The 24,162-nt window shown below is 38.6% G+C and overlaps 1 protein-coding gene across 11 annotated transcripts in view; it reads left to right on the plus strand.

The window, feature by feature from the left end:
- Nucleotides 1-2,099: 2,099 nt before the first annotated feature.
- The window catches only part of KIF27 (kinesin family member 27), a 93,255-nt gene continuing 71,192 nt past the window's right edge, over nt 2,100-24,162 (plus strand). For 4 of the 11 annotated variants that reach the window (XM_067041264.1, XM_059072283.2, XM_059072286.2 and 1 more), the window contains exons 1-4: nt 2,142-2,297; nt 9,216-9,600; nt 16,149-16,376; nt 19,665-20,608. In XM_067041264.1, coding sequence (XP_066897365.1) covers nt 9,303-9,600; nt 16,149-16,376; nt 19,665-20,608 — 1,470 coding nt within the window. In that variant the 5' untranslated portion in view covers nt 2,142-2,297; nt 9,216-9,302. The other 7 variants (XM_067041266.1, XM_059072284.2, XM_067041269.1 and 4 more) reach the window with 5 other exon arrangements.

Below are 24,162 nucleotides of genomic sequence, written 5' to 3' on the forward strand. Positions count from 1 at the left end.
AGACTTTACTGAAGATTTTGCAGGGGAGAGAGAGGAAGAGGTTCACCTTCCTCACAGCATGCAACCTAAAGATCTCCATTAGCCATTTCTGTTCTCCCTGGAATTCCTTTATCAGCTATCCTTTCCCTCTCTCTGATTCAGCTTCTTCCCAGCATCTTGGGCTTCCTCCATCTTTCTCATTCCTTCTCAAGAGCAGTCAAATAATTCTCCTGGTTCATATGCGCAACACCATCTTCTTCTCTGAAGCCTAGGTACCTACCAAAGGTCAAACCCAGGAGACTTAACTTCCACCTGGGTGTAGGCTGGCAAAGCATCTTCTCAGCAAAAGAAGTCTCTCTCTCTACATGGATTTCTCATTCCAGCTGCTAAGTAGTAATATTCTCCATGATGTCACAGAAATGGTATAGGCAAAGGGCAGATTTGTGGTCAAGTTTGTGTCCTGCATAGATCACTATAGCAGGTGTGCAGGAAGGATTTGTGAGGGCAAGACGGGAAACACAGGAAAATCACAGGTTCTTGCCCTGCCAAATGGTGAGAGTGCAGGCTGCTCCACTCCAGTGCCCTCCCTGCACTGCTATCCAATTGCTTTGCTTCAGTATAGAGAGGCACATGCAGCCTCTTCCCCTAGCCCTGTCCAACCAGAAGGCCAGTTTCCCCTTTGTGCCGCTCCCCCAGGCTCTCCAGGTCACTCTTAGAGCCTCCTTTGACTTAAGAGAGATGCCTCTTACTTGTGAACCCTCTATTCCCCACTCCACAAGGACCAAGACCCTATGACTCTCTTTCAACACCCCAAGTCCCTCTTTATAAGGGCTATAAAAGGAGATAGGATTGGAGTTGGAATGGAATTAATTTTGTTCTGCTGTAAATCGTGGGGGTGAAGGAGGTGATAATGACTGGTGTCTACTTTACAATGTGGGGAACTTAAGTGACCCCTTCTCTTCAACTTCTGACTCAAGACACCAATTTGGGGGCAACAGGAAATGTCCCATTCCAATCCTGTTAGGCATTTGCTGACCTCATCTGCAGACATGTGGCCTCCTGAAACTTGCTGCCTAATCTTCCTGGGAATTCCCAAACCTAAATTGTTACTGTTATTCATTGCAGTTTTGTCAGCAGACCAGTCATGATGGGCAACTTAAAAAAAAAAAAAATTCTAAAAGTGCAACATAATTAACAAATTCACATCTTTGGATTTTAAAAATTCAAAATAATTCAATTTAATAATTTAAGCAGCTTTTTTTCCCGCTTTCACTTTTAAGTTTTATGAGAGAAGGACTGCTTTTTGAAGATGCTTAGATGGTGTTATTAAAAATGGGAGGCATTGAGGCATTTAAAAGTAAATTGGAAAAGTTAAACATAGAATTACCATATGACCCAGCAATTTCATTCCTAGGTCTATACCCAGAAGAACTGAAAAAAACAAAACAAAATATTAAACAGATACTTGTACATGATGTTAATAGCAGCATTATTCATATTATCCCCAAAGTGGAAACGACCCACATATCCCTCGGCTGATGAATGGATAAATAAAATGTGGTATGTCCACATAACGTAATATTATTCATCCATAAAAAGGAATTAAAGTTCTGATACGTGCTACAACATGGGTGAACCTGGGAAATGTTTAGCAAAAGAAGCCAGACACAAGGCCACAAATTGTATGATTCTATGACTATGAAATGCCCAGAACAGGTAAATCCATAGAAACAGAAAGCAGATTAGTGGTCGCCAGTGGCTGGGGAAGAGAGGAATGGGAGTAACTGCTAACTGGTATGAGGCTTTCCTTTTGGGGTGATGAAAATGTTTTGGAAATAGAGGTGATGGTTGCACAACATTGTGAATGTCTAAAATGCCACTGAATTGTACACTATAAAACTGTTCATGTTATGTTATGCGAAGTTAACTTCAATAAAAATAAATGGAATTGGTAGCTAAAATATTGAAAGCAATGTGAATCTCATCCTGGAGAGTTCTCTGGCTCAGCACTATGAGAGGGGTCCCTGGGTAGTATTTACTTTGGAGCTAATCTGGGAGGCGGGGCCTCCAGGCGGCTCTAGGCTCCTCCCTGACGGGGCGGGGTCACGGGCGGGGCTTGGAGGGCTGGGGCGGGGTCTGGGGAGCTTCCGGCCGCCCTGAGGGGCGGGGGCGCGTCAGCGCGGGTTTTGCCGGTTGCCGGGAGAACCCTCGACAACAAAAGGCGCGGGCTGAGGCGTTAGCTGCGGCGAGGTGGTGCGAAGTGAAGGCGAAGAGTCCTGCGCTGCGCTAGCCGCGGGAGACTGGGGTTTCTCGAACCGGTCAGTGAGTGACAGGCGAGCCGGGCCGGGCTGGCGGAGTCGGGCCTGGTGCGGCGCCGGCCAGCTCTCTGAGCCTGTGTCCCCGGCCGGCCGTTGGGAGGAGAGGGGCCGGCCGGGGGATTGGGAGCCGCTGCGGCTCGGCTGGCGGGGAGGGCGGTTGGAGCGCCCGCAAGGCGGAGCACTGCGCCTGAGGGGCCTGGGCCTATGCTGGGACTCCCAGGCGAGCGGCCCGGGTAAGTTGGGTGCCCCTTGAGGTAGAAGGGCTTGGGGAAGAGGAACGCGCGGGTACCCCGGGAACCCCGGACCGAGCCTCACTGAATCGGATCCTGTGTATTTCTTGTTTTCATGCTTCTAACTGTGGTATCTGAAGAGGGATGGAAAGGCCCACCTTCCTTGGGGGTTTCGTTTTGTCACAGGCCTCCTTTTTCCATTGCGGGATGTTGAAACTTCGGGGCATTCTAAGTTCTGCGGAAGTCTGAAAGACCCCTCCCTTAGAGCAGGTGACAATTGAGAAAGAAAGGGTGCCCAGATTCTTTCTTTGAAACACTTTAAAAATAAAACTTCGCCCACTCCAACTTTAAAAATCTTTGTTGTTTCCCCTGTTTGCTTCCTCTCTTCTCCATCTGTTCTTTATGCATTTGGGGCCTTTTCTGAGATCCTATGAAATTCACTATCCATTTGCCAGAAAGTTTCTTACGAAAAATATTACTTACAAACTACAATTTTTAGACAGTCACTACTTCTGAAAAGCCAAGGGCACAGGATGGCAACGGTATTTGGAGACACTTTTCTCATCAACGACATGGCATTAGTGATCAAATATTTCTCCTTCCTTTGCTCAGATTTCAAAACTCCATTGAGTATGCCAGCCAATCAGATTTCACCTTTCTTTACATTGATTGGTGAGATTAATACGTACGCTTCTGATATCTGTAATTGATCAGAATCTGAAGAAGTATAAGTGCTATGGATTTTTAAAAAGACATGTAAATTCTTTTTTATTTTTTTAATTATTATTTTTATTTATTTATTTATTTATTTAGTGGTACGCGGGCCTCTCACTGTCGTGGCCTCTCCCGTTGCGGAGCACAGGCTCCGGACGCGCAGCCTCAGCGGCCATGGCTCACGGGCCCAGCCGCTCCGCGGCATGTGGGATCCTCCCGGACCAGGGCACGAACCCGTGACCCCTGCATCAGCAGGCGGATTCTCAACCACTGCGCCACCAGGGAAGCCCTAAATTCTTTTTTAAATTTACTTTTTATTTATTTTTTGGCCGTGCCGCAGGGCTTGTGGGATCTTAGTTCCCACACCAGGGGTTGAATCCCCGCCCACAGCAGTGAAAGCCCAGAGTCTTAACCACTGGACCGCCAGAGAACTCCCTAAACGTAATTCTTGTATATTGATTTTTTGCAAGCTATATGTTTATGGGCCCTTATAGGTTTTTTAGTGATTAGAGTAGGTGAATTTCTATTGCCTTTGTAGCAGATTGTTTATAGATACCCCTATTTAAAAAAAAAAAACAACAAGAAAATGAAAACATCTCAATTACACTTGGCACCTTTTATTAACAGTTTCATTGGAAGTAGTTAGGTTTAGCTTAACATAGACCATGACTTGTTTTAAGGTGATGGTATTAAAAAAAAAGAAATAGGGGCTTCCCTGGTGGCTCAGTGGTTAAGAATCTGCCTGCTAATGCAGGGCACATGGGCTCGAGCCCTGGTCCGGGAAGATCCCACATGCCTGCAGATCAACTAAGCCCTTGCACCACAACTATTGAGCCTGCACTTTAGAGCCTGTGTGCCACAACTACTGAAGCCCACATGCCTAGAGCCGGTGCTCCACAACAAGAGGAGCCACTGCAATAAGAAGCCTGCGCACCGCAACAAAGAGTAGCTCCTGCTCGCTGCAACTAGAGAAAGCCCACGTGCAGCAACAAAGACCCAATGCAGCCAAAAATAAATAAATAAATAAAATTTATATATAAAAAAATAAACTAATCTGTATGATAAAAACTCCTAATATAGGTGTTCAGAGACATTTGGAAGAATCAAGTCATACTACATCCCTGTAGTTTCTTTGGAAAAATTTCCAGTACCAAATGATTGTAGAGTCTTTTATTATCCAGGAAAAGATTTACCATATTTATGAGTATTTATTTTTTCAGTGCAGAATTTCACTAGAATGATTAAAACTGCCAAGGTTAGGTGCATCTCTTTGGCCATTAAAGATAGTTTGTTGACTCTGTTTTGGGATTTTACAGCACAGGGGAGCTGATATTTTTTTACTCCCTTTGACTCTCAGTAGAGTGATGTAAATGTTTTTCTGTTATTGTGAACTTTTGCAGACTGTCCACTCACAAAATTATAAATTCACAGTATTGCTAAAGAGTTTTTTAAAAAGGCTAGTGAGTATTAGATATGTCTTAATTAACATACCATTGCATGTAGTGCTGAAAATGTTATTTTAGTCCATTAGTCTGCTAGGTTACTTAATGATAGTGTTCAAGACTCTTCTCCAAAGAGCCCAGTCCCATCGCAAACTGATTATTTTTCATCTGCATTTAGACATAGATTACTTGTTTGTCACTTTTTAAAAAACTTGTATATGGTGTAAGCGTAATGCTACCAAGACTGTGAGCATTCATGTACAAGTTTTTATGTGAACATATATTTTCATTTCTTTAAGGTATATACCTAAGAGCAGAGTTGCTGGGTCAAATGATAACTCTGTATTTAACTTTTTGAGGAACTGCCAGACTGTTCCAAAGTGGCTGCATCATTTTACATTCCCATCAGGTTTCCATATTCTCTCCCTTGTTGCTAACACTTATTATGATCTGTCTTTTTTAGTATAGTTGTGTTAGTGGGAGTGAAGTGGTATCTCACTGTGGTTTTGATTACATTTCCCCCATAGCTAATGATGTTGAGCATCTTTGCATTTGCTTATTGACCATTTTTATATCATCTTTGAAGAACTGTCTTTTCCGATCCTTTGCCCACTTTTAAAAAATTTTATTTTATTTATTTATTTTTGGCTGCATTGGGTCTTTGTTGCAGTGCACGGGCTTCTCATTGCAGTGGCTTCTCTTGTCGTGGTGCACAGGCTCTAGAGCACAGGCTCAGTAGTTGTGGCACATGGGCTCAGTAGTTGTGGCGCACGGGCTTAGTTACTCCGTGGCATGCAAGATCTTCCCGGACCAGGGCTCAAACCCGTGTCCCCTGCGTTGGTAGGCAGATTCTTAACCACTGTGCCACAAGGGAAGCCCACCTTTGCCCACTTTTAAATTTGGTTATCTTTTTACTATTGAGTTGTAATAGTTCTTTGTATATTCTGGATACAAATCCTTATTAGATATATGACTTGTAAATATTTTGTCCTATTCAGTGAATAATCTTCACTTTCTTTTTTTTATGTTACAATATTGTATTTCTTTTAAAAAATTTTTATTGGAGTATAGTTGATTTACAATGTGGTGTTAATTTCTGCTCTACAGCAAAGTGATTCAGTTATTTATATATATATATATATATACACACACACACACACACACACACACACACACACACACACATTCTTTTTTGTATTCTTTTCCATTATGGTTTAATCACAGGATATTAAATATAGTTCCCTGTGCTATATGGTAATACCTTGTTGTTTATCCATCCTATACATAATAGTTTGCATCTACTAACCTCACACTCCCACTCTGTCCCTCCCCCATCCTCCCTCCACCTTGGCAATCACAGGTCTGTTCTCTAGGTCTCTGAGTCTGTTTCTGTTTCATAGATAAGTTCATTTGTGTCATATTTTAGATTCCACATACAAGTGATATCATATGGTATTTGTTTTTCTCTGTGTGACTTACTTAGTATGATAATCTGTAGGTCCATCCATGTTGCTGCAAATGGCCTTATTTCATTCTTTTTTATGGCTGAGCGGTATTCCATTGTTTATATGTACCACATCTCCTTTATCCATTCATCTGTCTATGGACATTTAGGTTGTTTCCATGTCTTGGCTATTGTGAATACTGCTGCTATTCACAGCAAGTAGTCTTTTCACTTTCTTAGTGGTATCCTTTGAGGCACAAAACTTTTAAATTTGATTAAGTTCATTTTATATACTTTTCCTTTTACTGCTCATGGCTATTGCTTTTGCTTTTGGTGTCATAAATGAGAAACCATTGCCAAATACAAGATTACAAAGACTTACCCCTGTGTTTTCTTTTAAGACTTTTATAGTTTCAACTCTTACATTTAGGTCTATGAACATTTTTGATTTGTTTTGTTTTTTTAAACATTTTTGAGTATTTATTTTTTAAGTTTTATTTATTTTTTGGCTGTGTTGGGTCTTTGTTGCTGTGTGCGGGCTTTCTCTAGTTGCAGCAAGCAGGGGCTACTCTTCGTTGCAGTGAGAAGGCTTCTCATTGTGGTGGCTTCTCTTGTTGTGGAGCACGGGCTCTCAGCGAGTAGGCTTCAGTAGTTGCAGCACGCAGGCTCAGTAGTTGTGACATGCGGGCCCTAGAGCATGTGGGCTTCGGTAGTTGTCGTGCACGGGCTCTGTAGTTGTGGCTTGCAGGCTCAGTAGTTGTGGTGCATGGGCTTAGTTGCTCTGCAGCATATGGGATCTTCCCAGACCAGGGCTCGAGCCCGTGTCCCCTGCATTGGCAGGCAGATTCTTAACCACTGTGTCACCAGGGAAGTCCTATGAACCGTTCTGAATTAACTTTTGTATACGATGTGAGATAGAAGTACAACTTCATTCTTATGCATGTGGATATCCAGTAGTCCCTTGACCACTTGTTGAAAAGACTATCTTTCCCCCATTGAATTGTGTTGACACTGTTGTTGAAAATCAGTTGCCCATAAATGTGACGATTTATTTCTGTATTCTCAGTTCTTTTCCATTGATCTTTAAGTCTGTCATATGCCAGTACCACACTGTCTTGATTACTGTTGCCTGGTTTTAAAATTGGGGAAGTATGTCCTCTATGTTCTTTTTCATTATTGTATTGGCTATTCTATGTCCCTTGAACTTCCATATGAATTTTAGGATCAGCTTGTCAGTTTCTACAAAGAAGTCAGCTGGGATTTTGATAAGCATCCTGTTGACTCTTTAGATCAATTTGGGGAATATTGCCATTTTAATTAATATGTTAAGTCTTCCAATCCATGAACATGATGTGTTTTTCCATTTATTTAAATCTTCTTTACTTTCAGCAATATTTTGTAGTTTTCAGAGTGTAAGTTTTACACATCTTTTGTTAAATTTATTCCTAAATTTATTTGATTCTTTGTAATGCTATTATAAATGGAATTGTTTTCTTAATTTATTTTTCAGGTTGTTCATTGTAAGTATAGCTACCAATTTAATTTTTTTAAAACATTGTCCCTGAAATTAAAAAAAAATTATTTATTTTACTTTTGGCGGCATTGGTTCTTAGTTGCGGCACATGGCATTGTTCGTTGGGACACACAGGTTCAGCAGTTGTGACGAGCAGGCTCCAGAGTGCATGGGCTCTGTAGTTGTGGTGCACGGGCTTAGTTGCCCATGGTGTGTGGGATCTTAATTCCCCGACCAGGGATCGAACTTTCATCCCCTGCATTGGAAGTCAGATTCTTTTCTGTTTGTTTTTTAAAATAATTTATTTTATTTATTTATTTTTGGCTGCGTTGGGTCTTCGTTGCTGCACGCGGGCTTTCTCTAGCTATGGTGAGTGGGGGCTACTCTTTGTTGGCCATGCACGGGCTTCTCATTGCAGTGGCTTCTCGTGTTTCAGAGCACGGGCTCTAGGCTCACAGGCTCAGTAGTTGTGGCACATGGGCTTAGTTACTCTGCGGCATGTGGGATCTTCCTGGACCAGGGCTCGAACCCGTGTCTCCTGCATTGGCAGGCAGATTCTTAACCACTGTGCCACCAGGGAAGCCCAGAAGGTGGATTCTTAACCACTGGACACCAGGGAAGTCCCCCAATATAATTTTTAATGTATTAATTCCACCAGAGATCTTCAGGAATAAGTACCATGTAATGTAGGAGTGGAACAGCAGTTTTTCTGTTAGTTTTGGTTATTTTTGAATAGAAAATTTAGTTTTAAATTTACATTGACTTATAGAAATCCTTAAAACTATTTTCATGGATTGATTTCTAACATTTGCGACAAAGAGGAGATGTTATTTTTCAGTACATAGATGTAAAATCTAAGGGTTTGCTTTGCACTACTTGTGTACATGTACAATTACCCAATTATTTCCTTGCCTTATGTTTCTTTTTAATTAATTTATTTATTTATGGCTGAGTTGGGTCTTCGTTGCTGCACGGGCTTTCTCTAGTTGCTGAATGCGGGGGCTACTCTTTGTTGTGGTGCGCGGGCTTCACATTGTGGTGGCTTCTCTTGTTGCAGAGTACGGGCTCTAGGCACGCGAGCTTCAGTAGTTGTGACACGGGGGCTCAATAGCTGTGGTGCACAGGCTTAGTTGCTCCGCGGCATGTGGAGTCTTCCCAGACCAGGGCTCGAGCCCGTGTCCCCTGCATTGGCAGGTGGATTCTTAACCACTGTGCCACCAGGGAAGTCCTTGCCTTATGTTTCTAATTCCTCAATTATTTAGTATTTAGATTAATGAGCTGGGAAACATATTACCACTATAGAAAGAATGGCATAATGGAATCCCATGCACTTAACACTTTGCTTCATCATTTACCAACTCAAGTCTCCCATCCCCTAAATTATTTTGCAGCAAATCCAGACATCATATCATTTCATCTATAAATTATAGGTATACTTTTTCAAGACAGATTTACTCTTTGTAGCTATCTTATATTAGAACCAAACCTGCTTTAATTGACTTTGCTTTAGAAGTTGCTTAGTTTATTAGGATAGAGAAGTCAATAACTAAATTTTGTTTTTATTTTGATACACAGGGGTCCAGATCTTACGTAAAATGGATGTTTCTCACACTAGATACTGAATATTAAGTAGAAAATCTATTTAGTAAAATCTAAGCTGCCATGGAAGAAATACCAGTAAAAGTTGCTGTAAGAATTAGACCTCTGCTGTGCAAAGAAGTTCTTCATAATCATCAAGCTTGTGTGAGAGTTATTCCAAACACCCAACAAGTTATCATTGGGAGAGATAGAGTCTTTACTTTTGATTTTGTTTTTGGCAAAAATTCCACTCAAGATGAAGTTTATAATACCTGTATAAAGCCACTAGTGTTGTCACTCATCGAGGGCTATAACGCAACCGTTTTTGCCTATGGACAGACTGGATCTGGGAAGACATACACCATTGGAGGAGGCCATGTTGGTAAGATTCTCATACTCTTTGACTTATTTGAGACAGTAGAAAGAAGCTGAAATACCACAGTGCCTGACACATAGTAGGTGCTTAGCATATTAAATGAATGAAATAATTAATAGGATAACAGATGTGTTCATAAGATCATCATCTTTGAAAGATTTGTTTTAAATATTGAAGTTTCATTAAACAATTTATGATTATATTTGCTTGAGGAAAGACGTTTAAGACAATGTTCAGTATTCAGCCCTTTGCTGTTTTTCCCCAGTTTTGAGATATAATTGACATGTAACATTGTATTAGTCCAAAGTATACAGCATAATAGTTTGATATATCTATATATCGCAAAATGATTACCACAGTAAGTTCAGTTAACATCAGTCACCTCCGTTACATTTTTCTTCTTGTGATGAGAACTTTTGTTCTTTTTTTTTTTTTTTTTTTGCGGTACGCGGGCCTCTCACTGTTGTGGCCCCTTCCGTTGCGGAGCACAGGCTCTGGACGCGCAGGCTCAGCGGCCATGGCTCACGGGCCCAGCCGCTCCACGGCATGTGGGATCTTCCCGGACCGGGGCACGAACCCGTGTTCCCTGCATCGGCAGGCGGACTCTCAACCACTGCGCCACCAGGGAAGCCCATTGTGATGAGAACTTTTAAGTTCTACTCCCTTAACAATTTTCACAGCTTGGTCACATACTTACAGCTATATTGTTTTATTTTTAAGAGGCCATGAATACAATTTTAATTCCTTAAGGGAAAAGGTTACTAAAGTTATCTATTGTCCTAAAATATTTTAGCTGCTCTAAAATACTTCATACCAAAAGAAATAAATCACCATTAGGAAGAGTTTTTGATGTTTTTTTCTGCTAGTTAAAAAAAATTAATGTTCATTTTAAAAAGAATTGCGGGCTTCCCTGGTGGCGCAGTGGTTGAGCGTCCGCCTGCTCATGCAGGGGATGTGGGTTCGTGCCCCGGTCCGGGAGGATCCCACGTGCCGCGGAGCGGCTGGGCCCGTGAGCCATGGCCGCTGAGCCTGCGCGTCTGGAGCCTGTGCTCCGCAACAGGAGGGGCCGCAACGGTGAGAGGCCCATGTACCGCAAAAACAATAATAATAAATAAAAAAAAATAAAAAGAATTGCAAGTGATGCTTAAGAAATCTAATTAAACAAATGAAAGCTCCTCTCATTCCCAGGAAATAACAGTTTGATGTGTACATTCAGAGTCCTCTAGACATTTTTCTAGGTATATTACAAGTACTCACACATGTAGTTTTTTGGTTTTTTTGTTGTTAGTTTAATTGTTTGATGAGGTATTTCATACCTGTGATTCTGTAACTTTCTTTTTGCATTTAACGATGTAAAATACATTTCATTTCTTTCCATTTGGGTCATAGAATTTCACCTCATTTATTTTGGCTGTACATATAATGTTCCATAGTTTGAAAGGATCATAGTTCATCCATTCCAGTATTAATGGACAGGATTAATGGTTGGTTTTGATTTTTACTGTTATAAAAAGTTACAATGTATATATCTTTATACATTTAACTTTGCATCCATTTGTTAGTATTTCTGTAGAATAGATTCCTAGAAGTAGATTTGTTGAGTAATGGGTATGCACATTTAAAATGTGGATAGATACTGACAAATTATCCAAAAGGGTGTACCAGTTTATATCCTGCCACCAATATGTTAAACCCATTTATTTGCTCATATCCTTGCCAGTTACTGGAAACCATAAATCCGAAATTTTTTTTCACTATCTGATAAGTGAAAAATTGCACTTTGTTGTTTGAAGTTACATTTCTTGGTGTATTTGTGAAAATAGCATTTTTGATTTCCCAGGCTATCTGTATGACACCAATTCTGGGTCAGTCATCTGCTGTTTGATTATTGACGATGCAAATAATGTAGTTTTTTTCTCCAATAAATAATTTATTGAGTTTTTGCAGTGGCTAGAGTACCATGTTAGGCACTGTGGTAAATGAAAATCTCTTATTTTTCAATATGATGCTTATTTAAACTACTATTCATTTCCCTGCTTTTCAGAACCTTGGATTTACCAACTTTTACCAGGTGTAATCCTCTCTAAAAACTTTCATTTGCATACTCTTTAAATAGTGTATAAGAGCTAAATGATGGCTATTAAAGTATAAAACTTTACAGTTTTTCTCTCTGAAATAGTCTTTCAGGAATATAAGAGTGACAGTGAAAATGTGATCTTTAGGTTACCAGAATACATTTTGAAGCTTTATTTGTAAATATTATTTGTAATTCAGCTTTTTTTTTTTAAGTCTTTTGAGTTACTGTGCCTTGGTATCTGTTGAACTGGGAAATGAATGAGCTATTTCTGATCAGCCTCATATTCTGGCTAATCTAGAATGCATATATTCAATATATGCTGGAGTTTATAGATAGTACTATTGGCTAGTTCCTGGAAGCTCTCCAAAAGGCATTTTCACTTTCTCTTGTACTGGAAAAACCTGCAGCTTCCCATATTTGCTACATGATGGCAATCAAAGGTGGTCCAAGTTAGTAAGGTTCAGATTTTCAGGATGTTTGTTGCCAAAAATCTGAATATTGGTAATCTTCAACTTGGAAGCAAGTTGTTTTTAAGGTTCATTTGTAAGCCACCCTTTTGTAGCTTGGAATATATTTTCCATGAAACAATGCTAAAAATGGTGGGCAGGTTTCTAAATTGGCCTACAGAAACTTATTTAAGTCCAGTTTATTCTTTTACTTATTCTAAATTTTATCTGTACATTTTTCTTACTATTTTAAAAATTGCGGTTAAATAAATAAATGTAAAACAAAATTTACCATTTTAACCATTTTTAAGAGTACAGTTCTGTGACATTAAGTATATTCACAGTGTTTTGTAACCATCACTGCTCTTTCCAAAATTTTTCATCTCCCTGATAGAAGCTTTGTACCCATTAAGCAATAACTGTCCTCCCCCCACCATCCCCTGGTAACCTCGAATTTACTTTCTTTGTAAGTTTGCTTCTTCTAGATATTTCATAGAAGTGGAATCATACAGTATTTGTCCTCCTATGTCTGGCTTCTGTACTTAGCACAATGTATCTAAGGATATCCTACATGTTGTAGCATGTATTGGAACTTCATTCCTTTTTATGACTGAATGATTTTCCGTTGTATGTATAAGTCATCTTTTGTTTATCCATTCAACTGTTGATGGACACTTGAATTGTATTCCCTTTTAGGCTATTGTGACTAATGCTGCTATGAACATTGGTGTACAAATATCTGAGTCTCTTGTATGCATTTCTATTCATTCATGTTATTGTGTTAATCTGTGTTCTGCTTTGTGGAAGTGATGGAGGAGAAGAGGTGTAGAGATGTTCCCTTCCTCATTCCTGGATTGAGGTCTTGGCTTGGGCAGAACGGGTCTTTCTGTACCTCTCTTCTGCACGCGTCCTTTGTTGCCATTAGACCCTGGCTTGCTCCCCTGTCCCTTTCTTATGCCTGTTTACCCTCCAACTACCTGTACCTTTCCATCCCAGAAATCTCAAAACATGCTTTTTGGCTAAATGTGAAGAAATATGACACAAATAATTTTTTTAAAAGGGTTCTTGCTAACATAAATGAGTTGCATTCCAATGATTGGGATTCTCCCCAGACCATAATAAATGATCTAACGAGAGATATTTTAGATATTTTAGGTACTACCTGTACCTATTTTGAACTTCACTGGTGCCACTATGCCTATTGCATTCCTGGGGTTTTCAATAAATATTTTCTTATTAAATCTTTTATTTTTGCCTTAAACTGTTATATAAATATCATTTAGTTTTTTTCATTGTCATGTCATTTGATTGTAAGCTTTTTTTTTGTGCTGCTTCTAATTCTATACAGTATATTTAGTTTATTTTTAAGTTATTTATATTTAAAACTTTTATTTTTAGACTATATATATTTATTTCTAAAGGTAAAAATTCAGATATTACAACCATAAGATAAAAGTAAAGGTTTTCCTTTCTTTTTCTCCCTGTTCTGACTTCCCAGAGGTAACCACCATTTTTTGTGAATTTTTTCAAAAATATTCTTTGCATAGATATGTTTGTTTTCTTTTATGCAAATGAATTTGCTCTGCAGTTGCTTTTTTTAACTTTATGGATCTTAGACATCTGTTTAACAATAGTTGCATGGTATACCATTGTTAACCATTCTCCTACTAATGGATTTATTAGTGTTTGGAATTTTTTATCAATTACAAGAACTTTTTACTGATCCTTATACAACACCTTTGGGTATGTATATATGTATTTCTTTAGGACTATATCTGAGTCAAAGGGTGATCACGTTTAAGCTTTTAATACTATTGATACTAATGTTTCTCCAAAAAAGCTGTGCTGGTTAACATTGTCATAGTATTCTAGAGGACCAATTTGCTCAACTTAAGGAAATGAGGCATTATCAAATTTAAAAATCATTGCTCACATGACATTTTAAACAGTGAATAATCATAAACAGTGATCACAGTTTTTCATTAATTACATTGATATTCACAATTACATTGTGAATACAGTTTTTCATCAATTACAATGATGTGATTTTTAATAGTCTTTTAGTGTTAATAATTGAGAGAATGCTGGGTAAATCAGTCTTTATTGTATCTTAAAATAATTAGTTACATTTCTCACTTCCCCTCTGTTTTACCCACTTTCGCTGCCATCCACCACCCCACTTCTCTCTGCTCCTCTTTGCAGCAGAACCTTGAAGGTATTATCTGTGACTCGTGGTGTCAGTTCTCTTCTCTGTCTTTCTTACACTCACTCAGTTCAGACTTTCACCTCCACTACCACTGACACTGCAATTGTCAAGATATCACAAATGACCTTCACTTTACTAAATTTAGTGGTCAATTCTCATCAAAGAGGCCTTTCAGCAAATTTGATGCATACTCTCCAATTGGTTTCCAGGCCACCACATTCTTAGTTTCCTCCTACTTAACTGGTCTCTCCTCATGCTCTCCTGCTGGTTCCTGATAAGTGAACCAACAAATGATGAAGTGCCCAGGGCTCAATCTTTGGTGTTCTTCTTTCCTGACTCTCAACTTTTCCCCTTGGTCTCATCCAGCCCTATGACATTAAATACCATCTATATGTAGCTTCCAGGTTTTTACCTCCAGTCCAGATGACTGTCTTGTACTCTAGTCTCATATATCCAACTGCCTATTCAACCTTCCCAATTGTATACCTCAAACTTAATAGGTAATGAACTTACCTTAAAATGAACTTCTGACATTTTCCCCTTAAACCAACTCAACACACACTCTTCCCTATATCAGTTGATGGCAACTCCACTGGCTCGAGACAAAATCTTGGAGTCATCCTTGACTCATCACTTTCTGTCACATTCCATATCCAATCTGTCAGGGAATCTTAATGGCTCTGCCTTCAACATAAATCCAGAATCTGGTCACTTCTCACCTTTCTCTACTGCTAACCTTATGTCACCGTCATGTCCACCTCTCCCCTGAACCCTCTAGACTCTTGGATTAGTGCACTGGTCTCCTAAGTGATCTCCCCACTTCTGCCCCTACCCTTCTATGATTGAGGCAAAATGCGGCAGAGTGGTCTCTCTCTCTCTTTTTTTTTTTTGCTGTACGCGGGCCTCACTGTTGTGGCCTCTCCAGTTGTGGAGCACAGGCTCCGGACGCGCAGGCTCAGCGGCCATGGCTCACGGGCCTAGCCGCTCTGCGGCATGTGGGATCTTCCCGGAACGGGGCACGAACCCGTGTCCCCTGCATCGGCAGACGGACTCTCAACCACTGCGCCACCAGGGAAGCCCCGGGAAGCCCCAGAGTGGTCTCTTTTAAATCCCAAGTTACTGCTCTGCTCCAGTGGCTCTCACCTCACCCAGAAACCTAAAGTCTATCGTGGTCTACAAGGACCTACATGGTCTTGTTTCTGTCACCTCTCTGACCTCATGCCCTGCTACTCTCCCCTTCCTCCCTCTGCTCCAACTACAATGGCCTCCTTGTTTATGGATCACCGTTTTAGCACCTTTGCGCTTGCTGTTCTGGGACATTCATATACTTACATGGCTCCTCTGCCTCGTCTATCAAGTTTCTGCTCAAAGGTCAGCTTCTCCGTGATGCCCACCCATCATGACTTTCCTATTTAAAGTTACAAGCACTTACCATCAAATACACTTAACACTTCCAGTCCCCCTTACCTTGCCCTATTTTTTTCTCCAGGCATACTTAATGCCTTTTAATATACTATATAATTCACTTATTGTTTTTAGCTGTTGTCTGTCTCTCCTAGTACAGTTCCTTAAGGGCAGGGATCTTTTCCTTGTTTTGTTCACTGATGGTTCCTAGGGTCCTAGAATACTGCCTGGCACATAGTAGGTACTATATAAATATTTAATGAATGCATGAATGAAGTTTGAGTAAGAGCATGCATGTGAAAACTTTCACTTCTGAACTTTATAGGAAAAAATGTTTTATTTTTCTATTTAAAAAATTTATAATAGAAATTTGAGAAAATAAATTTATTGATTGTAGCTTTTCTTATATCTTAAATTTCAGATGTGCTTTCTTTCTCTAAATTTTCAGCTTCAGTTGTGGAGGGTCAAAAAGGTATCATTCCTCGTGCTATCCAAGAAATATTTCAAAACATCTCTGAAAATCTTAGCATTGACTCTAAGATAAAAGTGTCTTATATAGAAGTATACAAGGAAGACCTAAGAGATCTTCTAGAATTGGAGACATCTATGAAGGATCTTCACATACGAGAAGATGAAAAGGGAAACACAGGTAGAGTAGCCTACTTAATTGATAGTCTTCATTAGCAAATGAATATGATTTAATTCAGTTTCTGGATATTTTCCAAGGATTCTTTAAAAACAGACATAGAAACAAAATGTATTTGTTTTTGCTTTTAAATTGAATAGCTTATTGATTACCAGTAGCAGTTAATGCACCCAGGTGAAAAGTAGAAGTTCAGAGTGGTTGGTAAGATGAAGTTATTAGGTGTAATTCCAAATACAGGCGACCCTTGAACAACGTGTGGGGGGGAGGGTGGTGATTAGGGGTGCTGACCCTCTGCACAGTCAAAAGCCCAAGTATAATTTACAGTCGTCCTTCTGTATCCACAGTACTGCCTCAGTGGATTCAACTAACCTCAGATTGTGTAGTACTGTCGTATTTACTACTGAAAGAAATCCACATGTAAGTGGACCTGCACACTTCAAACCCATATTGTTCAAGGATCAACTGTATTTATTTCCTATAATTGCCACCTCCCCTGCCCCTGGGCTGATCTTAAGAAAGTGTGACATTGGCTAAATTAATTTTTGTACTTTTTTTTCTCCCAGAGTTACCCTGAGGTTGGGGATGGCTTCTCCCTTTGGTGTTTTGGTGTTCATCCAAGTTGATCCAAGAACTCTCCTTTCTTTCTTTCTGATTTTTGTCCCAGCACACCTGTTGCTTCCTCTTTTTTTTTTTTTTTTAAATTTAGAGTTTATGTGTTTGCTCCTTCATATTGACATTTACTTGTCCTTTGTTGTGCTTCTCAAGGTCTGACGTTCTGTGCTGTCAACTTGTTAATCTCATTAAATATCTGTTTGTTTGGAAATGGGAGAACGTTAGAATGGGAAGGTCAAAATACAAGTATTTTAAAGAATAACACTTTCTGATTTTCTGACTTAAAAGGTAATATGTTCAACGTAGAACATTTTGAAAACATAGTAAAGTATAAGGAAGAAAGTTAAAGATCATCTTTAATCTCAGAACTCAGAAATAGCAACTTCCAGTTTTGGTGTGTTTCCTTACAGATTTCTTTTTCTACACACATCTGATTTTAAAAAAAAGTACACTCACAACCCCACATATTGTATTGCATCTTATTTTTTCACTTAATATTTATATTGTAAGAATTTTCATGTCGTTAAATATTTTTCAAATTTATGACTTCATCTGGTCATGTAATTTTCTTACGAATATATTATAATAATCAATTTGACTAATCTATTGTTGGACATTTTGGTTGTTTCCAGATTTTCACAATTATTAATAACAGTGACTGTTCTTAGATGTTGTCTTCTAGAAAACACTTTTAGTGGAACCTTCCTTCTTCCTGGAGATAAAGGATCCTGCGAAGGGAGTGATTCCCTGGGGGAATTTCCTGGCAGTTAGGTAAATAAGATGGCTCGCTCCTTCAGCAGCAGCCTGCAGGGGGCAGTAAAGCTTGCTTCTTTGTAGGCCCTGTCCTGGCAGCTCTGGCATTGCTGGATGTTTGAAGAAATTGGTTATTGTTTTGTTTTTTAGAAAGAAAGCATACATAGTACTTTGTGACCTTATTAGATAATTTTGTATAGTTTATCTTTTCTGGACGAAATCCAGACTGATGTTTTGAGCTTCTGTAAAATGTAATTATTGAACGTTTTTATCTTTTATTAAAAGTTACCAAAAAGGGCTTCCCTGGTGGCACAGTGGTTGAGAGTCCGTCTGCCGATGCAGGGGACACGGGTTTGTGCCCTGGTCCGGGAAGATCCCACATGCCGCGGAGCGGCTAGGCCCGTGAGCCATGGCCGCTGAGCCTGTGTGTCCGGAGCCTGTGCTCCACTATGGGAGAGGCCACAACAGTGGCCTGCGTACCGCAAAAAAAAAAAAAAAAAAAAAAAAAGTTACCAAAAAAATACATGTTTATTGTAAAATAGACAATATGGAAGTATACACTATCACTCCTCATAAATTTAATGATGGAAATACTCCACACCTGATAGCAATCCTGCAAAAATTTTGGTAGGATGTAACAGTCTTAAGACAAATTACCATATATCTTATAAAATGTCCCAATCACAACCAAAATGCATTTGTTTGACATATTTATTGAGTTTCTCTGTATCAAGTGGTAGTTGGTATCAAACCTGGATGCTGCACAATTAGCATCACCTTGGAAGCTTTTTAAGAAATACTGATTTCTGGGCCCCACTTTTCACAGATTCTGATGAATTAGTTAAAGATGGGGCGTGGGTGTTCGTACTTCCCCTTTTATAAAGCTCTCAGGTGATTTTCAGCTGGGTTTGAGGACCGTAGATAGTGCTAAACTATAGCCTAACATTAGAAAACGTTTAGAAAAGTTATACTATGATTTATGGTTAAATTATTATATTTTATAATCATTGATAGTTTAGCACTCCCTGTTGTAGTACAGGTACATTAGAACTTTAAATGAACTGGGCTGTTAAAAAAGGTGTCATGATGGAAACAATGCAAGAAAAATGAATATTTTTTAAAGAAACAGTGACATGACAAGATCTGATTAAAGAGGAAGCTTGGTGCTGTAATTCAAGCACACACTTGGGAGGTTTACTGCTGTGGTTCAAATCCCAAATCCACCTACTCCTTTTCGAAATATTTTTGGATATAAACAAATAACACATGTAGTAAGCTTAGGTTATTTTGGGTTCTATTGTGCTGTTAAAATAGAAACTTTTTTGACTTTTTTGAATTGCCTTGCACTCTTATATTATGTAAGGGGAAACTGTTTTTAAAATGAATAAACAACTTTGTTTATATTGAAATTTTCATTTATCATTGGTTATTTACCAAAAACTTTAAACCTTAGGATGGCTTGAATATTAACAAAGCTCAAAATAAACTAATTTAATTTAATTTTAATTAATCTACTGATTAATTCTTTTGAGTTATAAATATAATTAATCTATTACCTTTCAATCAGTATATTAGACTCTACAAATCAAAATACTGGAATAAAGAATTTTTCTTTTGTCATGTGTTTTAAAGAATTGAGTGTGATGTGTGATTCCAAAAAAAACCACAGATTGTTTAAGCATACATATATATATATGACATCTTTTAGAATTTAAACATCAAAATGAATGCCATCTATTAAAATGGTCCTGTTAGCAGATTATCTAAAATTATTTAATGATGTTGCTGGTGTTACTTTTATTTTGAAATGCTATGAATTTTTTTAAAGGGACTGTCTTAGCTGGGCAGTATAAGCAAATGATAATTGTTGTGTGGTTAATTTAACTCTCCTGGATTTTGATTAAAACTTGTTGTTGCTATTTTAAGTGATTGTTGGGGCCAAGGAATGCCAGGTGGAGAGTGCAGATGAAGTGATGAGTCTCCTGGAGATGGGGAATGCAGCCAGGCATACGGGTACCACCCAAGTGAATGAGCACTCCACTAGGTCACACGCGATTTTCACAATCAGCCTTCGTCAAGTGGCGAAAAATAAAGAGGCAGCTGAAGGTGGATCATGGTATTCCCATCAGCATATTGTCTCAAAGTTCCACTTTGTGGATTTGGCTGGATCAGAAAGAGTAACCAAAACAGGGAACACTGGTGAACGGTTCAAAGAATCCATTCAAATCAACAGTGGCTTGCTGGCTTTAGGAAACGTAATAAGCGCTCTTGGGGACCCACGCAGGAAGAGTTCACATATTCCATACAGGGATGCTAAAATTACCCGACTTCTGAAAGATTCCCTGGGAGGCAGTGCCAAGACCGTCATGATCACCTGTGTCAGCCCATCCTCCTCGGATTTTGACGAGTCCTTAAATTCTCTCAAATATGCCAACAGAGCACGCAACATTAGAAACAAACCCACCTTAAACTTCAGCCCCGAGTCAGACCGTATGGACGAAATGGAATTTGAGATTAAGTTGCTTCGAGAAGCTTTGCAAAGCCAGCAGGCTAGTAGCAGCCAAACTAGCCAGATCCATCGGGAGGGGACTCCTGATAAAAATAAGATCCATTCTCTTGAGGAGCAAGTTGCTCAGCTACAAGGAGAATGTTTGGGTTACCAAAATTGTTTAGAGGAAGCCTTTACCTTCCTGGTGGACTTAAAAGATTCTGTCAGACTAAACCAAAATCAGCAACACAAACTGCAGGACTGGTTTAACGTGACCCAGGAGGTCACCTCATTCAGAGGACACCAAGGCATTGGAAACCTGGAAGAAGGACCACAGCATATTACAGTTCTCCAGCTGAAGCGAGAGCTTAAGAAGTACCAGGTACTTAGACACTACCTTTGTAAGTAACTTGTTTAAAGACTAGGTTTATCTGGGCAAGTAAGAGTCGTTTTGGAATTTCAGAAGTTTTTTTGGAAAGGATTATATATAATATCTCATTTGCCTTTACTCTCTTCTCCCTTTTCCTATTGCTTTCTCCTCATAATTCATCTCCTTCTTGGTTCCTCCTCCTTTCTCCTTCAAATGTATTTTAATTTGTTGTATTTATTAAGTAGGCTCTTGTGGGACTGGTCATTAATTTAGAGGATGAAAAGAAACACAGTTTCAGAACAAAATTAGGTTAAATTTTATTTAGTTTTTAATCCTTCTTTAGGTCAGTGCTTCTTGAAAGAAAAAAAATACTTCATCCCTTGAGTTTGATATTTTGATTTTGTAGACAAATAAATCATCATATTTGATAATATTTAAGGAATGTAGCTATGTACATGTATATATATTATATATATGTATATTGAGTTAAAAATTACATTTTCCCACTTTTCATTTGAAAAAATTTGTTATTTAAAGATTATATGTCACTGGGGAAATAATGGAGAATAGACATACCTAGTTCTGCTTATGTGGAGTTTGCAATCTGGTGGGCAAATGGATATTCCACCATTTTTTTAAAAATAGGAAAACATATAGGTAATAAGATGGCTTTCTGGTTAGAAATCTTTCCTCAGTATTTATTTGTATGTATTAGAAAGAAACCTCTATTATAGCAATTCTCAAACTTTTTGCTCACAAGTTTACTTTCTTCAAATTGAGATTCCCTAAAGAGCTTTTTTTAATGTGGGTTGTTATCTATTGATATTTACCATATTAGAATTAAAACAACAAATTTAAACTATTAATTCAATCAGAACTAACAATAATAACCCAATTACATGTTAATATAAAGAACATTTTCTCATTAAAAATAACTATTTTCCCAAACAAAAAAATTTAATAACAGTGGAATTGCTTTATATTTTTGCACATCTCTTTTCATGTCTGGTTTAATAGAAGACAGGTGGATTTTCATATCTGTCAGCATGCAATTTGTTGCAATATGTTGTTTTAGTTGAAGTAAATGAAGAAAATCCAGCCTCATCTAGATTTGTAGTTGAAAGAGAGGAATATTTTAATGACTTTTTCAGATAATTGTGCATATTCTTTGACATTACATCAAAACTCAACAAGTGGAAATTTCCTAAAGGTTACCTGCAATGTGGGATTTGAAACCATTTTGTTACATTAACATTCACTGATTTTTATCTTGTACTTTGAATGGATCTTTTATCCACACACAATTTTGAATCAACATGCATTGGACACTTGAAAAATATTTGTTTACTAAGTTATGCAGATCTTTCAATGCACATTTCACTATACAGTATCAAAAACATCACATTCCTTAATATCACCACTGATCTCACCTGAAAAGTCTTTAATTACTGGAAGCTGTCAAGTTAACAGTAGCAGAAGTGTTTTCCAAAATTCTAATTTTTGCATGAAACTTGAATTTTATCATTTGCAACAAATACTATTAGTTGTTTTCCTTGAAATGTTGGTTCTGTCACACATACAAGTGTGACTGTTGTTCTTTAGAGTAAAAATAGCACCCTATGAAAAATGTGGCTAGTTCAGCTTGCAACTCAAACAATTGCACAAGATTTTTTGCCCCAGATAACTATCACCCTTCAGGATACAGCAGAACTACTTTATGCATACCTCCCATTTGACACATAGAACACTAAAAAACTCATGTGTTGAGATTTAATAAAATCATGTTTATTGCTTCATCAAGATATTCTTAAGTGAAACTGGCATTTGTTGGTTTGTTTGTATTGTTAGTGCACAGCAGTGAAGAATACAGTGACTACCACTACAGTTTGGTGACACTTTCTTTATTCATACTAGGAGCCAGCAGTTTTACATATTATTGTTTTTGCACCATCAGTACAAATGACAACATGGTGAAAAAGGCAAATATCATTTTAGTATAATTAGGAAAATGGTTTTAACCTCATGGATACCCTGAAAGGATCTAAGGTTCATGCTAAAAGATTCACTATTGAATACACTATGAGAACTGCTGCTCTTTTACAAAGCTTTGATCTTTAAATATAAGCATATAAAGTACTGCTTTTTTTTTTTTTTTTTTTTTTTTGTGGTATGTGGGCCTCTCACTGTTGTGGCCTCTCTCGTTGCGGAGCACAGGCTCCAGACGCACAGGCTCAGCGGCCATGGCTCACGGGCCCAGCCGATCCGCGGCACGCGGGATCTTCCCGGACCGGGGCACGAACCTGTGTCCCCTGCATCGGCAGGCGGACTCTCAACCACTGCGCCACCAGGGAAGCCCCTAAAGTACTGCTTTTAAAATCATGGATTTTTTTTTCTTAAAGGCAGTAACTCTGCTCTGCCTTTTTCTTAAATAGAGCAGGCCTGGCCCTTCCTCTTTGGTATAAGAAACTGGCAGAACATTAAGTACGAGTAATAGGAAGCTTGAACTTTGTGGTACACTATAGGAGTTGGTGGTAGAAAGCATGCTTCTAAGATGACTGATTTTGGAAGTTCTCAAAATCCATCTGCTTGGGGGTGAGATGGGTAGTAACATCCTCTTTCCATCTGTTGGAAACTCTAAATTTAAACTTGCTCTAGATTATGTATTCTAGATTATGATATCCCAAAGATATTAACAGTCTTGATGAAAAATGGTACCATGATCAGATTGTTTTGGGAAATGCTAGGTTGCAAAAAACAAACAGGTTTCTTAATCCAAAGACTTCCCAGAACTTTGAAAAGTACTGATGTATATTATTAGTCTCCAGGTGAGAGATACAGCATTCAGTGTTTCCCAATTTAAAAAAATGGATTCCGTTTTTTGGTCTGCAATCTTCTAGGCCTAGTAATCTATGGATACCACTGAACAGCAAATAGACAAATGATTGATGTCATTCCTTACCCCATATGTCTCTTTAAAAAATTGTTTTTTAAACTTCATTTTCTGTTCTTTTTTTCTGTGAGGGAATATGGTAGTTAAGAACATGGGTAACAAACTTCCAAGGTTTGAATCCCAGCTCCTCTGTTTACTAGCTCTCTGACCTTGGACAAATGCTTAACCTCTCTGTGCTTCAGTTTCCCTACCTGTAAAATGGAAACACTAATAATAAGCTCCGTTTAGGGTTGCATTGGAAGCTATTAGAGCATTATTAGTTCCCATGAAGTGATGAGAAAGATGCCTGAGCTATAGGAAGGCTCAATACTTGTTAGACTATTATGATCTCCTCTCATTTATTCTTCTTCTACCTGGGCCTAGGTTACACATCTGTGGCAGCTAAGGGATTTGGACTCAGTACTTGTAGGTAGGGCCACGTGCCAGGGGTTCTGTGAAGGCAGCTCATCCCCTCATAAATACCTCAAGCCTCCTTGTTACTTTTTTACTCCATAATTTGAACACAAGGACAGTATGTGAACATGAATATACTCAACAGATAAACACTTTTAAATAAATAATAAATAATAAAACTGTAGTTTATAAAGTATATATAGAAATATTTAAATATGCAGCA

Source organism: Kogia breviceps, chromosome 8 (genome assembly GCF_026419965.1).
Source record: "Kogia breviceps isolate mKogBre1 chromosome 8, mKogBre1 haplotype 1, whole genome shotgun sequence".
In the NCBI taxonomy this organism is placed as follows: domain Eukaryota; kingdom Metazoa; phylum Chordata; class Mammalia; order Artiodactyla; family Physeteridae; genus Kogia; species Kogia breviceps.